The 16053-nt window shown below is 41.4% G+C and overlaps 1 protein-coding gene across 2 annotated transcripts in view; it reads right to left on the bottom strand.

The window, feature by feature from the left end:
* HSF2BP (heat shock transcription factor 2 binding protein) overlaps positions 1-16053 on the bottom strand; it is a 109154-nt gene that overhangs the window by 19720 nt on the left and 73381 nt on the right. For both annotated transcript variants that reach the window (XM_032276757.1, XM_032276756.1), the window contains exon 7: positions 15293-15396. In XM_032276757.1, the coding sequence (XP_032132648.1) occupies positions 15293-15396 (104 nt within the window). The remainder of the gene's footprint in view (positions 1-15292; positions 15397-16053) is intronic.

Here is a 16053-nt window from a genome sequence, read left to right as displayed (position 1 = left end):
GGTACACTAAGTCAGCCACGAAAGTTACAGAATATGAAAACATGAGGCTCTATTGGGACGCAGGAGCATCCTCACCTTTTGGGGGGATGCAGCCTTATCCCTTCAAGCTGACAATTAAGGGCAATTTATTCTGAAGCCTGCACACCTCCGTGGGAAAATTCATAAATCTGTCACAGAGAATTATACCCGCCACCTAAGCTTCCAGACTCCCGTTAAAAACTTGAGAAGATACTGTAGCTCTTCAATTGCAAGAAGCGGGGAACTGATAGCTAACACTGTGGGACAAACTGCCGGCACCCTCTCAAGGCCTGATTCTTTCCAGAAGGAGAGGATGACAAAAATAACCTACACTTGACTAGCAATTTACCACTTACAAACTACTTTCACACATATTACTGCATTTTTACTTTGGGAAGGAAGTCTTTAGCCCAAAAGAAAATGAAACACACTACTGTTAAGTAATCCTGCCAAATAGATAGGAAGTGCATCTTAACAAACCCAGCTGGACAACAGCGTGAGCCATTGTTAGGATCCCACTACAGACTAAAAAACTCCTAAAGGTAGCTTTCTTCCTATTTATAGTTAAAAGAATAGCCAAAATTAGTACAAACTAAGAGACAGTGGTAAGTGCTAAGGATATTTAAATTGTAATTCAAAAGTTGGCCGGGCACAGTGGCTCACACCTGTAATCCCAATGCTTTGGGAGGTTGAGGCAGATGGATCACTGAGGCTAGGAGTTTGAGATCAGCCTGGCCAACATGGCAAAATCCCAACTCCAGTAAAAATACAAAAATTAGCTGGGTGTGGTAGTGGGCGCCTGTAGTCCCAGCTACTCAGGAGGCTGAGGCAAAAGAGTAAATTGAACTTGGGAGGGAGAGGTTGCAGTGAGCCGAGATCATGCCACTGCACTCCAGCCTGGTCTACAAAGCAAGATTCTGTCTTAAAAAAAAAAAAAGTCATTTCAAAATTCTCATATCCAATAGTATGTAACGATATCATTCCTAGATGTGAGGCCATCCTCCTGGGCCAAGAGCTCAGTGACTTCAATTTCTAAGTGGAAAAGAAGTCAAGAGTTTCCTATTTGTTTTGTGACTTCCTGATTGTCCGTAAGCCTTAAACTTGTCTATAAGCATGAACTGAAGTCACCTCCACCTCTTACAAGTCATCACTAGTTATCACACAGAGCCTCTACACTACTAAGCCTCAGTGTCCCCACCTACGAAATATGTCTGTCATCCAAATTACACCAAATCCCATAAGGAAAGGCTCTAGTCCAGTGCCTGTCATGGAGTAAATGCACAAGTAAATGTGCTCTATTCACATCTGCCTCCCCAGCTGTTCCCGACAAAAGCGCCCGTCATGTACAGACTGCACAACGCTAGATAGAAGGCAACCCTCCACCACCACACCACATCAATGAAAAGCTTGCCTTGGTAACACTAGGCATAAAGAATGATATAGTTATAATCTTCTGTATCCCTACAAATTAAATATTCTGTGCACAATCTTGAAAAATAAATTCATAGGTTATTTCTTTGACTAAGGTCTTCAATCATGCAAAGTGAAGTGAAACATGGCTAATTTCGGTTTTTAAAAACTTTCACTGAACATTATTTGAAGCCAAATTAATGCTTCAGTTATGCACACAGACATCCTCAATTGCGTTATTAATGAGAGCTATCATGATTAAACGAATCATGCAGCTGAACCATGTGAAGCTGTTGTTCTCATTGGTCTAAATGGATGAGTACTGGCAGTTTCATGTGCTCCCACTGAAGCCCATCACCAAGGCCTGTGCCAGGTGCTCTGTGTAGGGCAATGAATTTCATTCTCCTAATTGCTCTGAAGTGATGCGAGCATCACCATTCTTCAGGTGGTCAAGGAGCTTGCCCAAAACCCACAACTAACATGCAGGGTGGGCGCTCCAGCACCCCATCCCTCGACCTCCACTTCTTAGCCACATGCAGAGGGCTCTGTTCATCTCTATTTGCATTTGGTATCTGCATTTTTTTTTTTTTTGAGACAGAGTCTTGCTCCATCACCAGGTGCCAGGCTGGAGTGCAGTGGCACGATCTCGGCTCACTGCAACCTCCGCCTCCCGGGTTCAAGCAATTCTCCTTCCTCAGCCTCCCGAGTAGCTGGGACTACAGGCATGGCATGCATCACCACACCCAGCTAATTTTTATATTTTTTAGTAGAGATGGGGTTTCACCATGTTGGCCAGGAATGTCTCAATCTCTTAACCTTGTGATCCGCCCGCCTTGGCCTCCCAAAGTGCTGGGATTACAGGCATGAGCCACCACACCCGGCCCTTCATCTTTTTTTCTAAGAGATGGGGTCTCACTATGTTGCCCAGGCTGAAGTGCAGTGGCAATTCACAGGCGCAATCCCACTACTGACCAGCACAGGAGTTTTGACCTGCTCCATTTCCAACCTAGGCCAGTTCTCCCCTCCTTAGGCAACCTGGTGGTCCCCCACTCCCAGGAGGTCACCATATTGATGCCAAACTTAGTGCGGACACCCGATCAGCATAGTGTACTACAGCCCAGAACTCCTGGGCTCAAGCGATCCTCCCACCTCAGCCTCCCGAGTAGCTGGGACTACAGGCACATGCCACCGCGCCCGGCTATATTTTGTTAAGAAGAGCAAAGCAAGTAAGTGGTGCTGGCAGGTATGTTTTCAAGAAAAGGGAGATGTTATCTCCAACTATCATGCCTTCTTTATATCCCTTTATTCTGCATATCAAGAAACTTGGAATTGATTTAGGACAGTTGGTTTCTGTATTACTACAGAAACAGTCAAAATACTTCAACTAAAAGTACAAAATACTTCAGCTAAAAGTACAAAACTGCAACTCAAAGTGGCTTAAACATAATAACATTTACTATTTTTTATAACAAGAAGTCCAGGGCTGGATCCAATGTCTTGATTATATTATCTAAGATCTAGGTTCGTTATTTTCTCTGCTTGCCCCGACAGCATCAACTGTAAGGCTAGCATTCGCGGACACATGCTTCCTTATTCATCTCCAGTGAAGAAGTCTCTCCCCCACCCCTCAGATCTGGATGTAGCTACTCAGGTCATGTGCCCACCTCTATACCACGCACTGTTGGCAGAAGGATGCCATTTACTGACCACCTTATGCCTTGAACCCTAAACCCATCACTGGCACACAATAAGATGGCTAGGACTGGCTCAAACCATTGATTTTCAACCCTGTCTCGTGTTAGAATCCGTTGGAGAGTCTTACAAATCCTGATACCTCGAGGGAGGGAGTGAGAGGGGAAGGGAAGGGGGAGGAGAGGGGGAAAGGGGGAGAATGTGCTCTCTGAAACCCCCTTCTGGAGCTTAGCACCTCTTTCCCTAAGTCAGATGATCCATGAAAGGGAGGATGGAGCCCTGAATAAAGTTGAGGTTCTGTTAGAAATGAAAAAAGGAAAAAGGGTGTGGGATAAGCAATTGATGGTGACCATTCTTCACAGACACAACCAAATCAATCATGAAGAAAGGCAACATAGGTCCTTCTCCAAGCTGTGACGGGCTCAGGCACAGTACCACTTTCACCACTCTCTCATGGATGGCTCTGAGTCGCGCAACACGCAGGTGTGAGACAAAGGTTTCTCTTCATTCTTTTCTTGGTCTTAGCATGCTGTCACCTGACACAACTGTTAAGAAATCCTCTGAAGGGTCCTACAGCCCCACAGAATGTAAGCGGAGCTCTCCTGCACAGCCTCCCAGGTTAGATGGGGCTAGGTCCCCCACTCTGATCTGTTTCTGGGTCGAAGCTGTGTGGCTGTCCAGGGCCATGGCAGTCTGCTCCATCCAGGTATCTGTGGCCTGGCAGGGTCCTCTGGCTTGGGAGGGTGTGAGCCAGAAGAAAAGACTAGCTGTGTGCCTTCCTGCCTGGCCGGGGCTGCTCTGGGATGTCAGGACTTTGACAGGGCACAGGAGGTCCAAGTTTTTCTTAACGATTTTAGCCCTTACACAAATGGTATATTTGTGTCCAAGAAACGTAACCCACAAATACTAACTCCCCAGTTTTTATCTCCTAAAGAGTTTTGTTTGACATCTGAATACAAAGGGTTTCCAAGACATTATGTAACTAAGATTGTCATCAGTTGACTGTGTGCACAGCTGGCAGTCCTACAAATCATATGGAAGATTTAATTAGCTGGGGTTTCCTAATCTCATAAAGAACAATCATCCTAAGCACCCAGATCCGTCATCAATGAGTTATGAAGAACATTCAATGGCATCTGTTCCTAAAGAATAATGAAGAATTCATGCAGAAAGGATGATTGCAGAAATTATTCCAATACTTGTGGCTTATAGTAAAACAAACAACAAAAATGGAGCAAGCATTACACTTTAGTAACCTACTTTGATGCCCTAAATGCCACTGTCTAAAGATGAACTGCAGGGGAACAGTGAACTCCTAGCCCAAGAAAATATTCTAAGGAAGGCACAGTGTATTTTGAAGTAAAATAGTTAATTCTTGTTCTTATTTTTCATTTTAGATTGAAATCCTGAAAATTAGAATCTGATTACTCTTAATACAAACACATAAAACTCTTTCAGCAACAAATCCCCCAAAGCAGCATCACCCTAACCACCAGCCTCTTTCCTCTCTGTCCACTCCTCCCAAGCTGCCCTTGTGCCCGACCCTGTGCTCTATGGGAAAACTTTTCAAAGCTCATCAATAATTTTCTGTTGTCAAAGGTTGCTCGTTATTCTTTTCTTGATTTTTGAGTTCTAACTCTAACAACCATTGTATTCTTTTCAAAGAAATGTTTTTTGTCCCTCTTCTAAAAATGTAAAAGCCCTTGCCTATGCCTATATCCTGAATGGTATTGCCTAGGTTTTCTTCTAGAGTTTTTATGGTGTTAGGTCTCATGTTTAAATCTTTAATCCATCTTGAGTTAGTTTTTATATAAAGTGTAAGGAATGGATCCAGTTTCAGCTTTCTGTGTTGGCTAGCCAGTTTTCCCAACACCATTTATTACCAAAAGCAATGGCGACAAAAGCCAAAATAGACAAATGGGATCTAACTAAACTCAAGAGCTTCCGCACAGCAAAAGAAACTATCAATAGAGTGAACCGGCAATCAATGGAATGGGAAAAATTTTTCGCAATCTACCCATCTGACAAAGGACTAATAACCAGAATCTACAGAGAACTTAAACAAACTAACAAGAAAAAAACAAACAACCCCATCAAAACATGGGCAAAGAATACAAACAGACACTTTTCAAAAGAAGACATTTATGCAGCCAACAAACATATGAAAAAAAGGTCATCACTGGTCATTAGAGAAATGCAAATCAAAACCACATTGAGATACCACCTCATGCCAGTTAGAATGGCAATCATTAAAAAATCAGGAGACAACAGATGCTGGAGAGGGTGTGGAGAAACAGGAACACTTTTACTCTGTTGGTGGGAGTGCAAATTAATTCAATCATTGTAGAAGACAGTGTGGCGATTCCTCAAGAATCTAGAGATAGAAATACCATTTGACCCAGCAATCCATTACTGGGTATATACCCAAAGGGTTATAAATCATTTTATTATAAAGATACACATACACACATATGTTTATTATAGCACTGTTCACAATAGCAAAGACTTGGAACCAATCCAAATGCCGATCAATGGTAGACTAGATAAAGAAAATGTGGCACATATACACCACGGAATACTATGCAGCCATAAAAAAGGATGAATTCATGTCCTTTGCAGGGACATGGATGAAACTGGAAACCATCATTCTCAGCAAACTGACACAAGAACGGAAAACCAAATGCCACATGTTCTCACTCATAAACGACTGTTGAACAATGAGAACACATGGACACAGGGAGGGGAACATCACACACCAGGGTCTGGGGGTGGGGGGTTAAGGAGGAATAGCAGGGAGTCGGGGGATTGGAGAGGGATAGCATTAGGAGAAATACCTAATGTAGGTAACAGAGCAATGGATGCAGCAAATCACCACCATGGCACATGTATACCAATGTAACAAACCTGCATGATCTACACATGTACCCCAGAACTTAAAGTATAATAAATTTGTTTTTAAAAGCTATGATCAAGTAGCAAATAAATAATAAAATGTATAAAGCTACTTCTTGTAAATTTCCATTTGAATTTTTTTTTTACCATGACGTCAAGCTGACCACGTCACACACCAAATTCATCTTCACATAAACTCATTCCCCTTTCTCAATATCCTTTGAGTTAATTGTATCCTGACCAGACTACAGTAAAGTTTAGATTACGTTCAACTTGTCAGACTCGACATATGCAAGCCAAACATTTTCTGACATTCCTTGACATACGAAGTGGCCATTTGACTGCTCAATTATAATAACAGTGAAAAAAAACAAACATTTAAATGATATTTCTTATTAAAGTTATCATGTAAGCTTTGATTAATCAAAGAAAACAGTCCCAGCACTCTCTTGTGAAAAGGCTGACATCTTTGTTCTACCGGACCTTCTGAAGGACAAGTTTCAAGTCAATGTTTGAGAAACGTTTTTAAAGATAAAAACTACAACTTATATTAGATCACACTATTAGCCCACTGTTTAGACTAATAGGCTAAACAGTGGGCTAATACAAAAGTATTAAGAGAAACACTTGACCAACAAAATAAAACCTTTACATTTAAAATTCTTTGTCAGTAAAGATCTTAAATATATTGCTTTTCTATCAAATGACCACCCAAGGTTCATGTAACAAAGAGGTTGCTTACTAGAATCATAACATATACAGTGCTCTGACAATGTCCCACACTTGGGTTGAAAAGAATTATGAAGACACATCATTGAACATTCACTAGTTACTAAACCCCCCAGCCTTTCTCTGTGTTATGTGATATAGCCAAATTCCAGACACTCAAGGGAATCACATGCCATGTCAGAACGCAACTGGTGCCATGGAAAAGATGTGAAATCAAAAGTTGGGGGAGTGGGCACAGTGCCCTCAAGGGAAGGAAAATGATCCTTAAATTAGCTTAAGAAAAATAAAAGGACTCACTTACGAAAAACACTGGGTTAACTCAGAATCTGAGGAAAAGCTACACAGCCCAGCCTGGGCAGGGAAAGCTGACTGCAATCTGTAGGGCTCCTTTGCATCTCAGGTCAGCATTTATGTCTTGGCTTCAGCAGCTGAGAACACAGATAAACTTTCTCCAGATGACCAGGAGCATGGCCACAGGCAGCTCTAGAGTCACATGCAAAAGTTCCATGGCCCAAGAATGGGGAAAAAACACTCTTCTTCACCAGCTCAAGCCAGAAAATTCCTGGAGAAAGACTCTGGCCCAGCACAGGGCACAAACCCACCACTAAAATCACTGCTGTGGCCACAGCCCTACAGCTGGCACTGCTAAGTCTCATCCTGGCCAGTGGTGAGAAGGGCCTGCTGTGGCCAATGAAGGCCTCCTTTGGAGGATGAGGGGGTCCCAATATCTGCAGTCCATGCACTGGAGACGCAGGACAGCCAGTGTGTAGTTCCAGTGTGAAAGCCAGCAGGCCAGAGACCCAAGAAGGGCTGGTGTTTCGGTTTGAATCCAAAGACAGGAAAGGCCTACGTCCCACTCAAGCAGTCTAGGCGATCCTTTTTATTCTACTGGGGCTCCAACTCATTGGATGAGAGCCACCCACCTGGCTGAAGGCCATCTGCGTTACTCAGTCTCTTATCCAGAAACATCCTCATAGACACATCCAGAGTTAACGTTTGGCAAAATGTCTGGGCATCTCATGGTCCAGTCAAGTTGACACAAAAATTAACTCTCTTAGGGACCACCTGGGTGGTTTGAATACAAGCTTTAAACTTGCATGAAAACCAGCCTATTAATTTTCAGAAGTGATTTTCCCCCACTACACTCAATACCAAAGGTCAAAACAATTTTCCTAAAATAACCTCAGGATTAAGGGAGTTTACCCCTATGCTGCTGGGAAACACCTCTGGGAGTTTCCTTTTAGGACACTCACCTGATGTGGGGCCCAGGCTTTGTCTCTTACCTCCCACACCCTGGGGGCCATGAAAACGAGAGGACGCATTTGAAAAATACCCTTAAAGCAAGAAGCTAAATTCTCTATTAACCTCTGCCCTCTCACTTTCACTTGACTTTCATGCTCTAGGGGTGTGTGTGTGTGTGTGTGTGTGTGTGTGTGTGTATCAAATAAGTAAAATGCTTTTTGTGTCTCACCCAGCATTTTGGCTGTTCAGTAAGGAGAGGTGGTCAGGGATTTTTCCATCATACCCTTGGCTCCCAATTCATGGCCTGGAAGGATGGACCATAGGGAGACCTATAGGAAGCTCTCAACCCAAGGTCATGGTGGCTCAAAACTGGGTGGGAAAATCAGCTGGGCATGGTGGTAGGTACCTGTAATCCCAACTAATGGGAGGCTGAGACAGGAGAATCGCTTGAGCCCAGGAGGCAGAAGGTTGTGGTGAGCCAAGATTGTGCCACTGTACTCAAGCCTGGGCAACGAGACTCTGAACGAGACTCTCTCTCAAAAAAAAAAAAAAAAAAAAAACAGCAACAACAACAAAAAATCTGGGTGGGAGTGGTGGCTGATGATCAGATTCTGGAGATGTTTTGAAAGCAGAGCCATCAGGATTTCCTAACAGATTGAATGTGGGTTTAAGAGATTAAAAGCGGACAAGAATCACTCAAAGGTTTTTTAAAAGTCTGAGACACTAGAAAAATAGTTGTAATCAACAGAGATTAGAATTTGGTATGAGGGAATATTAGGGGTTTAGCCTGAACACACTGAATGTGAATGTTTATTAGATGTCCGTGTGGAGATGTCAAGTAGACCGTTCAATCTATGAGTCTAGAGCTTGGGACAGGGGTCTGGGCTGAAGACACAAATCTGGTAGAACCTGATCAATGCTTCATGTTACTCAGACAAGCCAAACAGATGTAAGTGGGAATAACTGCCTATCTGCCCTTTTAGCGTTGAAAACATGGTAGGAAATGCAGCTTCCTGTGATCACAATAGCAGTCTGCATTAACAGTTACGTAACATGTGGTCACCATCTCAATACACTCTGTCCTCACCAGTTATTCACTAGAGTTCTATGCCAGTTCTGTGGCTTAAGAGGAATGTGAAGAATCTGGACAAAGCCTGGGAAAATGCCAGCCATGTAGTTGAAAAAAGGGGAGAAAAATGAAATGCAGCAAAGGTTAAAGGAAATGAGATGATTACTCAGGGATGGTTAACAGCAACTGGGTCCATACTCTCTGAATCAGAGAAGTCTACATACTTGAAAGTAACCTGCCACCTTCACGGCAAGCAAAATAAAAGAAAATGAGCTTTCACTGGAGCATGAGTTTTTTTTTTTTTTTTCCATTCCAAGTCTTTTATCCCTAAAACATGAGATATTTAGATTAGAAATAAAAAGGAAAACTAGCACCTATTTAACACCTACCGCCTTAGGTGTTAGCCTAAATACCATTGCATTGTAACATACATTAAGATCCTTGAGGAAGAAATTCTCACTTTATACATCAGAAAAGCAGCATTCTAAAAGGTTACGTAAATTCACAAGCAGGAAAGCTGCAATTCAAATCTGGGTCTAATGAGTCCAAAGCCCATGTTCTTATTAAAATATATCAAATTTCTTAACAAATTGATAAAAGTAGAAACCGATTACTAAAAGGGATAATGAGATATTTTTTTCCTCGATCTTTTAAAAATTAGAAGAGAATCTTATCTGTCCAGTAGGTTTTCATGAAGTAGATCTATCTAAAAGCAAAGGAGAAGAAGCCAGTTTTCAAATTTTCTCTTAGTCCTAAGCAGTTATGATAGTCTAGATTCTGAAAACAGTCCCAGTACCACCAGCACCACCCCCAAGCACCAAGAACTACTGTTGTTCCTATTTTCCTATTCTATTATAAACTATATATTCACCTTCCTAAAACACATACCAAATTCTATAATTTAAGATTTAAAGTAATCCCATGCATAACTCAGGAGTCAAACATCCTAGGCTTAAATAGATCTTGTTTTGTTTGACTTTAGAACAAATGATTCCAAAGATTCTAAAGTAAGATGACCTTGCAATAGATTTATGAGGGGGTGGGCTGTGTTCATCATGTTGAAAGAACCATTAATTATCTTCATGAATAAGAAAGCCTGGGATGATGTCCCAGAAGCAAATATTGCATTAACACAACTTAACAAGCACCTCATATTATCTATTACCCAAAGCTTAAGCAGGAAAAGCCCACCTGAGTCAAAGAACATAATCTCTGATGAGGGACAAGAACTAACACTCTTGGGTTGCTTGCTATAGACAGAACTGCATAAATTAAGATGAAACCCATCACAATTTTCACTCAGCCCAGGAATCTTCTGGAGGACCAGAGCTAAAAGGGCCATAGAGAACATTTAGCCTAAATTCTTCTTTAACTCTTCTTCTTATGAGAAAGTAGGATTACTGGCTACAAATTAGCCTAAGTAGAGACTGGCATATTGTTTCAGGGGAACTGATTCAGAAGCCAAGCAAAACCAGACCTAATGTCAGCTAAAGGTGAGAAGTCATCCAGCACTAGCCAGGTGCGATGGCTCATGCCTGTAACCCCAGCACTGTGAGAGGCTGAGGAGGGTGGATCACCTGAGGTCAGGAGTTTGAGATCAGCCTGGCCAACATGGTGAAACCCTATCTCTACTAAAATTACAAGTATTAGCCGGGTGTAGTGGCGGACACCTATAATCCCAGCTACCTGGGAGGCTGAGGCAGGAGAATCGCTTGAACCTGGGAGGTGGAAGTTGCAGTGAGCCAAGACTGCACCACTGCACTTCAGCCTGGGCAACAAGAGCGAAACCTAGTCTCAAAAAACAAACAAAAAAATGTCACCCAGCACTAAGGCTTCTACCCTTAAGCCATGTCCTGCTGAGCAGCAGTTCCACAGATTGGTTGGGAAACAGAGTCTGGAGCCAGGCGGTCGGAGTCTCAAATCCCAGCTCCACCACCCATAGCTATATAACCCTGCCACCTTACTCACCTCTATGTGCCTCAGTTTCTTCATCTATAATACAAAGACAACATTTACCTTACAGGATACTGACAGTAATGCACTTAAAGCCATGACCAGTACTCAAGAAGTATTAGGTATTCTTCATTAGTCTCTCCCTGGCACCACCACCATCCACTCCCACAAACCAACATTGTCCGCTTGCTCATGGTCCTTAACAACCAGCCCGGATAGTTACCTTATAGGTCAGGACTAGGAACCACCTCTGATTCTGTGATTCTTGAGAGGAAAAAAGCTGTCCAACCCTGGTAGGTAAGTGTTATCAATGGAGCACAAGCGTAGCCTGGACCTGCCCTCAAACTGCGGAAGGTCTAGGGCTTTACCACTTGCAAGCTAATAAGCTAGCACACTGGAGTTTTACAGATGCTGGCAGCAGACACAAACTCTTGAGTCTGAGACCAAGAACCTGTTATAGCAACAGCCATAGGCAGAGCTGTTGTTTATGTCAGCTTAAGACCCAATTCCACAGGGCCACACACATGCTGTGGGCTGTGTCTCAGGAGAGGAACCCCAAGCTCTGGCTGAACTTTGCTCTAGAGGGGCATTATCTTTACTACATGGGTATAAATAAACCCACCCTATGCTCTGGAAGGAGACAGCATCTCTGTCCACTAAGGATGTCTGCTATACACACATCCTTGAAAAGATAGCCAAAAACAAAGGAGGTCAGTTCCTCTGCTCTTAACACACGAACAGGAGAGACCCTGTGTCTCGACAATATCTAAATAAATGGAGACATATACTTGTGTTCATGCACTGGAAGTCTCAATATTGGTAAAGTGTCAATTCTCCCCCAAAATGAACTGTTGCTTTAACACAATCCCAATAAAAATTCCAACAGGATTCTTTTTGGTAGCAAATGATGAGTTGATTTTTAAATTCAAATGGAAAGGCAAAGGGCTTAAAAATAGACAAAACAACCTTTAAAAAGAAGAACAAAGTTAGAGGACTTACACTACTGATTTTAAGATTTATTATAAAGCTATCAAGATTTATTATAAAGTATGGTGGCCAGGCACAGTGGCTCCCACCTGCAATCCCAGCGTTTTGGGACACGAAGGCGGGCAGATCATGAGGTCAGGAGATCGAGACCATCCTGGTCAACATGGTAAAACCATCTCTACTAAAATACAAAAAATTAGCTGGGCATGGTGACTCGCACTTTTAGTCCCAGCTACTCAGGAGGCTGAAGCAGGGGAATCGCTTGAACCCAGAAAGTGGAAGCTGCAGTGAGTCAAGTTCGCACCACTGCACTCCAGCCTGGCAACAGAGCAAGGCTCTGTCTCAAAATACATACATACATACATAAAAATAAAGCATGGTATTGGCATAATAATCAAAAACAGACGAATGAAACAGAACAAAATCCAAAATGACCTTCACATGTATTGTCAACTGATTGTCAACAAGGTGCAAAGGCAATTCGCTGGAGAACAAAGTCTTCAAAACAAATGGTACTGGATCAACTAGAAAGCCTTATGCAAATAAATAAATAAATAAAAACCTCTCACCACAAATCAAATACCTAAATATAAAATGCAAACTATAAAACTACTAGAAGAAAGCACATCAGAAACCTTCGTGATTTAGGAAAAAATTTCTACAAAAAAGCATGATTCTTAGAAAAAAAAGAATGATAAACTCTATCACATTTAAGATAGGTCTTCTGCTCTTCAGAAGATGCTCTTAAGAGAATGAAAGACAAGCCACAAGCTGGGAAGAAATATTTTTCCAACACATTTGTCAAAGGATGCACAAACTGAATACAAAAGGAACTCTGGATATTGAGTAAAAATCAATCCAATTTTTTTAAAATAAGCAAAACATATGAACAGTTATTATCAAAGAAGTTATATGAATGGCAAATAAAACAAGAAAAGATACTCAACATCATTAGTCATAGCAAAAATACAAATTAAAACCACAGTAAAGTATCACAACATCCCTACTGGAATGTCTAAAAGTAGAGAGAATGACCATACACAAATACACTGCTGCTGGGAATGTAAGATGGCACAACCACTTTGGAAAACAGGATGGCAGTTTCCTAAAAACTAACATGCACCTACCATATGCCACAGGCATTCCACTTGTAGGTATTTGCCAGAGAGAAACAAAAGCATATGTTCACGCGAACACTTGTACAACAATGCAGCCAGGCACGGTGGCTCACGCCTGTAATCTCAGCACTTGGGGAGACCAAGGAGGGTGGATCACGAGGTCAGGAGATCAAGACCACCCTGGCCAACATGGCGAAACCCCATCTCTACTAAAACCTCAAAATTAGCTACATGTGGTGGCACGTGGCTGTAATCCCAGCTACTCGGGAGGCTGAGACAGGAGAATCGCTTGAACCAGGGAGTCAGAGGTTGCAGTCAGCAGAGATCGTGCCACTGCACTCCAACCTGGCAACAGAGCAAAACTCTGTCTCAAAAAAAAAAAAATCACACTGCCACGTGTGTACCTGTGCAACAACCTTGCATGTTCTTCACATGTACCCCAAAACTTAAAATGCAATAAAATAAATAAATGGGAAAAAAAAATGCTCCCAGCAGCTTTACATATAATAGTCAAAACCTCCAAAGCTGGATACAACCCAAATGTCCATCCCTAGCTGAATGGATACACCAATTCTGGTGTATCTACAACATGGAATATTATTTAGCAAGAAAAAGTAATAAACTACTAATACACAAAACAACATGGATGATCTCAAAATAATTATGAGCAAAAGAAACTCAGCAAAAATGAATACAAACTATATGATTCCACTTATATAAAACTGCAGAAAATGGAAACTACAGTGCAGAAAGGAGGCGAGTCACTCTCTGGAAAGCATGGAGGAGAGGAGCAGGAAGAGGGGACCACAAAGGGGCACAAAGTGCCTTTGGAGGTCATGGGTTTACTCATTACCTTGACTGTGATAGTAATTTTACAGGTGGACATCTATATCAACACTTGTCAATTGTTCACTTTAAATATATGCAACTTAATACGTGTCAATTATACATCAATAAAGCTATTTTTTTTAAAAAAAGCATTCACCACCAAATGGAATTGACACTAAAAAATAGAAGTTAATTTGAATTATGAAAAAGTAAGAAAAGTTAATTTATTTTTATACTTGGGTGAAATGTATACTCATTGACAGACGGTGTTAAAAATTATGATGAAATTGGGACAGAACTTTAGGTTAAACTGGTAGTTAAGAGTGAAGAGGAAGGGAAGCAGTAAGGATAGCTTTTTAAAGAAATTTTAAAGCATGCACACACTATACATGTGTACTTCTCTTCAGAGCTGTGGTGTCTTTCCAATTTCTTTTTACCCAAATTCTTTAACAATGGGTCTTCTCTTTTACCTGATAGAGCCACATACCCACATATAGTACCATGCTGTTAAAAGAAAATGGGATATGTTGATGCTGTTTACCAGCTGTCTTATAAGACAATTTTTCCTTGTGTTGTAGGGACACCAGTAAATCATAACCAAATTGAAAGCAATACTTCAGAAACAAAACTAGAGACAACTTAACATACAAAGGAATTTTCTAAAATTTGAAATCTTTATTTTTTAAAGAAATAACATCTTGAGATAATCAATCCTACTTTCTAATACTTTAACGTTTCCTTCAGCTACAGAAGAGCAGGTATACAGGAGGCCCCTCTTATCCACAGTTTCACTTTCTGCAGTTTCAGTTAGCCGCAGTCAACCATGGTCTGGAAATATCAAGTGGAAAATTCCAGAAATAAACAATTCCTAAGTTTTAAATTGCGCACCATTCTGAGGAGCATGATGAAATCTCGTGCTGCCATCCCACTCCGTCCCATCAGGGACATGAATCATTCCTTTGTCCAGCATAACCACCGTACATATGCTATGTGCCCTTTAGGTCACTCAGTAGCTCTCTAGGTTATCAGGTCAACTGCTGTAGAACCACAGCACTGGTGTTCAAGTAACTCTTATTTTACTTCATGATGGGCCTAAAGCACAAGAATAGCAGTGCTGGCTTATTATTATAATTGTTCTGTTTTATTATTAGTTGTTTATAATCTCTATGTCTAATTATAAATTAAACTTTATCATACAGATGTATGAATTTTAAAAAACATAGTTATATAGAGGGTTTGGTGCTATCTCTGGTTTCTGGCATCTGCTAGGAAACCTGAAACATATCTCCTATGGATAAGGGAGGACTACTGCATAAACTGTATTAGCAGCTGTACAGATAACCACTCCTCTTACCGCTCAAAAGCCACCACAGCAAAGGGATGAATCCTGGACTCTCGCTGATATATTTCAAGCCTTTCAAATTGATGCTCACATTGTACAGGGACATCAGCATTAGCCTGAAATGTAAAAGAAAAAGGTGTTGGAATGCTCCATCCACATTACATTTCACCCTAAACATATCTCCTAGTTAAGAGGACCTTAACATATTTAGAGCTTCCCTCACATTTTAGATGTCTTATTTTACAATCTGGATAATGAGCATTGTAATATAACATGTCTATGAGAGACTACAGAAAAAAGGGAAACTTCAGCAATGATGTCACATAATACTGCCCTTCATAGGCTCACATAATCAAGAGTCTCAAATGTAGAGAGGATCCCATGGGAAACCTCACAACCCATATTTATTCATTTATCTCTTTTATTACCAATCCTGCATTAATATACAGGTAACCCGAAATGTATAAGAGTATTGTACTCTCAAAGTTCAATTCAGCCATCTAAAACCTAACGATAAGTTTTCATTCAATGAACATTACACATGACATCCAGGTAGCCAGGTCAGGCCACAGGACTGCATAATCACAGTACGAGAAATGAAGAGTCCTACAACGCAACCATCCCTCACAACCGACAGAGCAGTTTACTGAGTAGAAAAGGACTTTACAAGCTGTTTCAGGGTTGAACCACGGCTGGCAATGCAGAGTCTGATGAAAGTCAGAAACCTCAGGACTTTGGTTTCTGCAAATACTGCAAGATACAGAGATCCCAAA

Source organism: Sapajus apella, unplaced genomic scaffold (assembly GCF_009761245.1).
Source record: "Sapajus apella isolate SASKATOON/1434 unplaced genomic scaffold, GSC_monkey_1.0 scaffold8, whole genome shotgun sequence".
Classification (NCBI taxonomy): domain Eukaryota; kingdom Metazoa; phylum Chordata; class Mammalia; order Primates; family Cebidae; genus Sapajus; species Sapajus apella.
The sequence above is the reverse complement of the archived record's forward strand: the minus strand, read 5'-3'. Positions and strand labels throughout refer to the sequence as shown.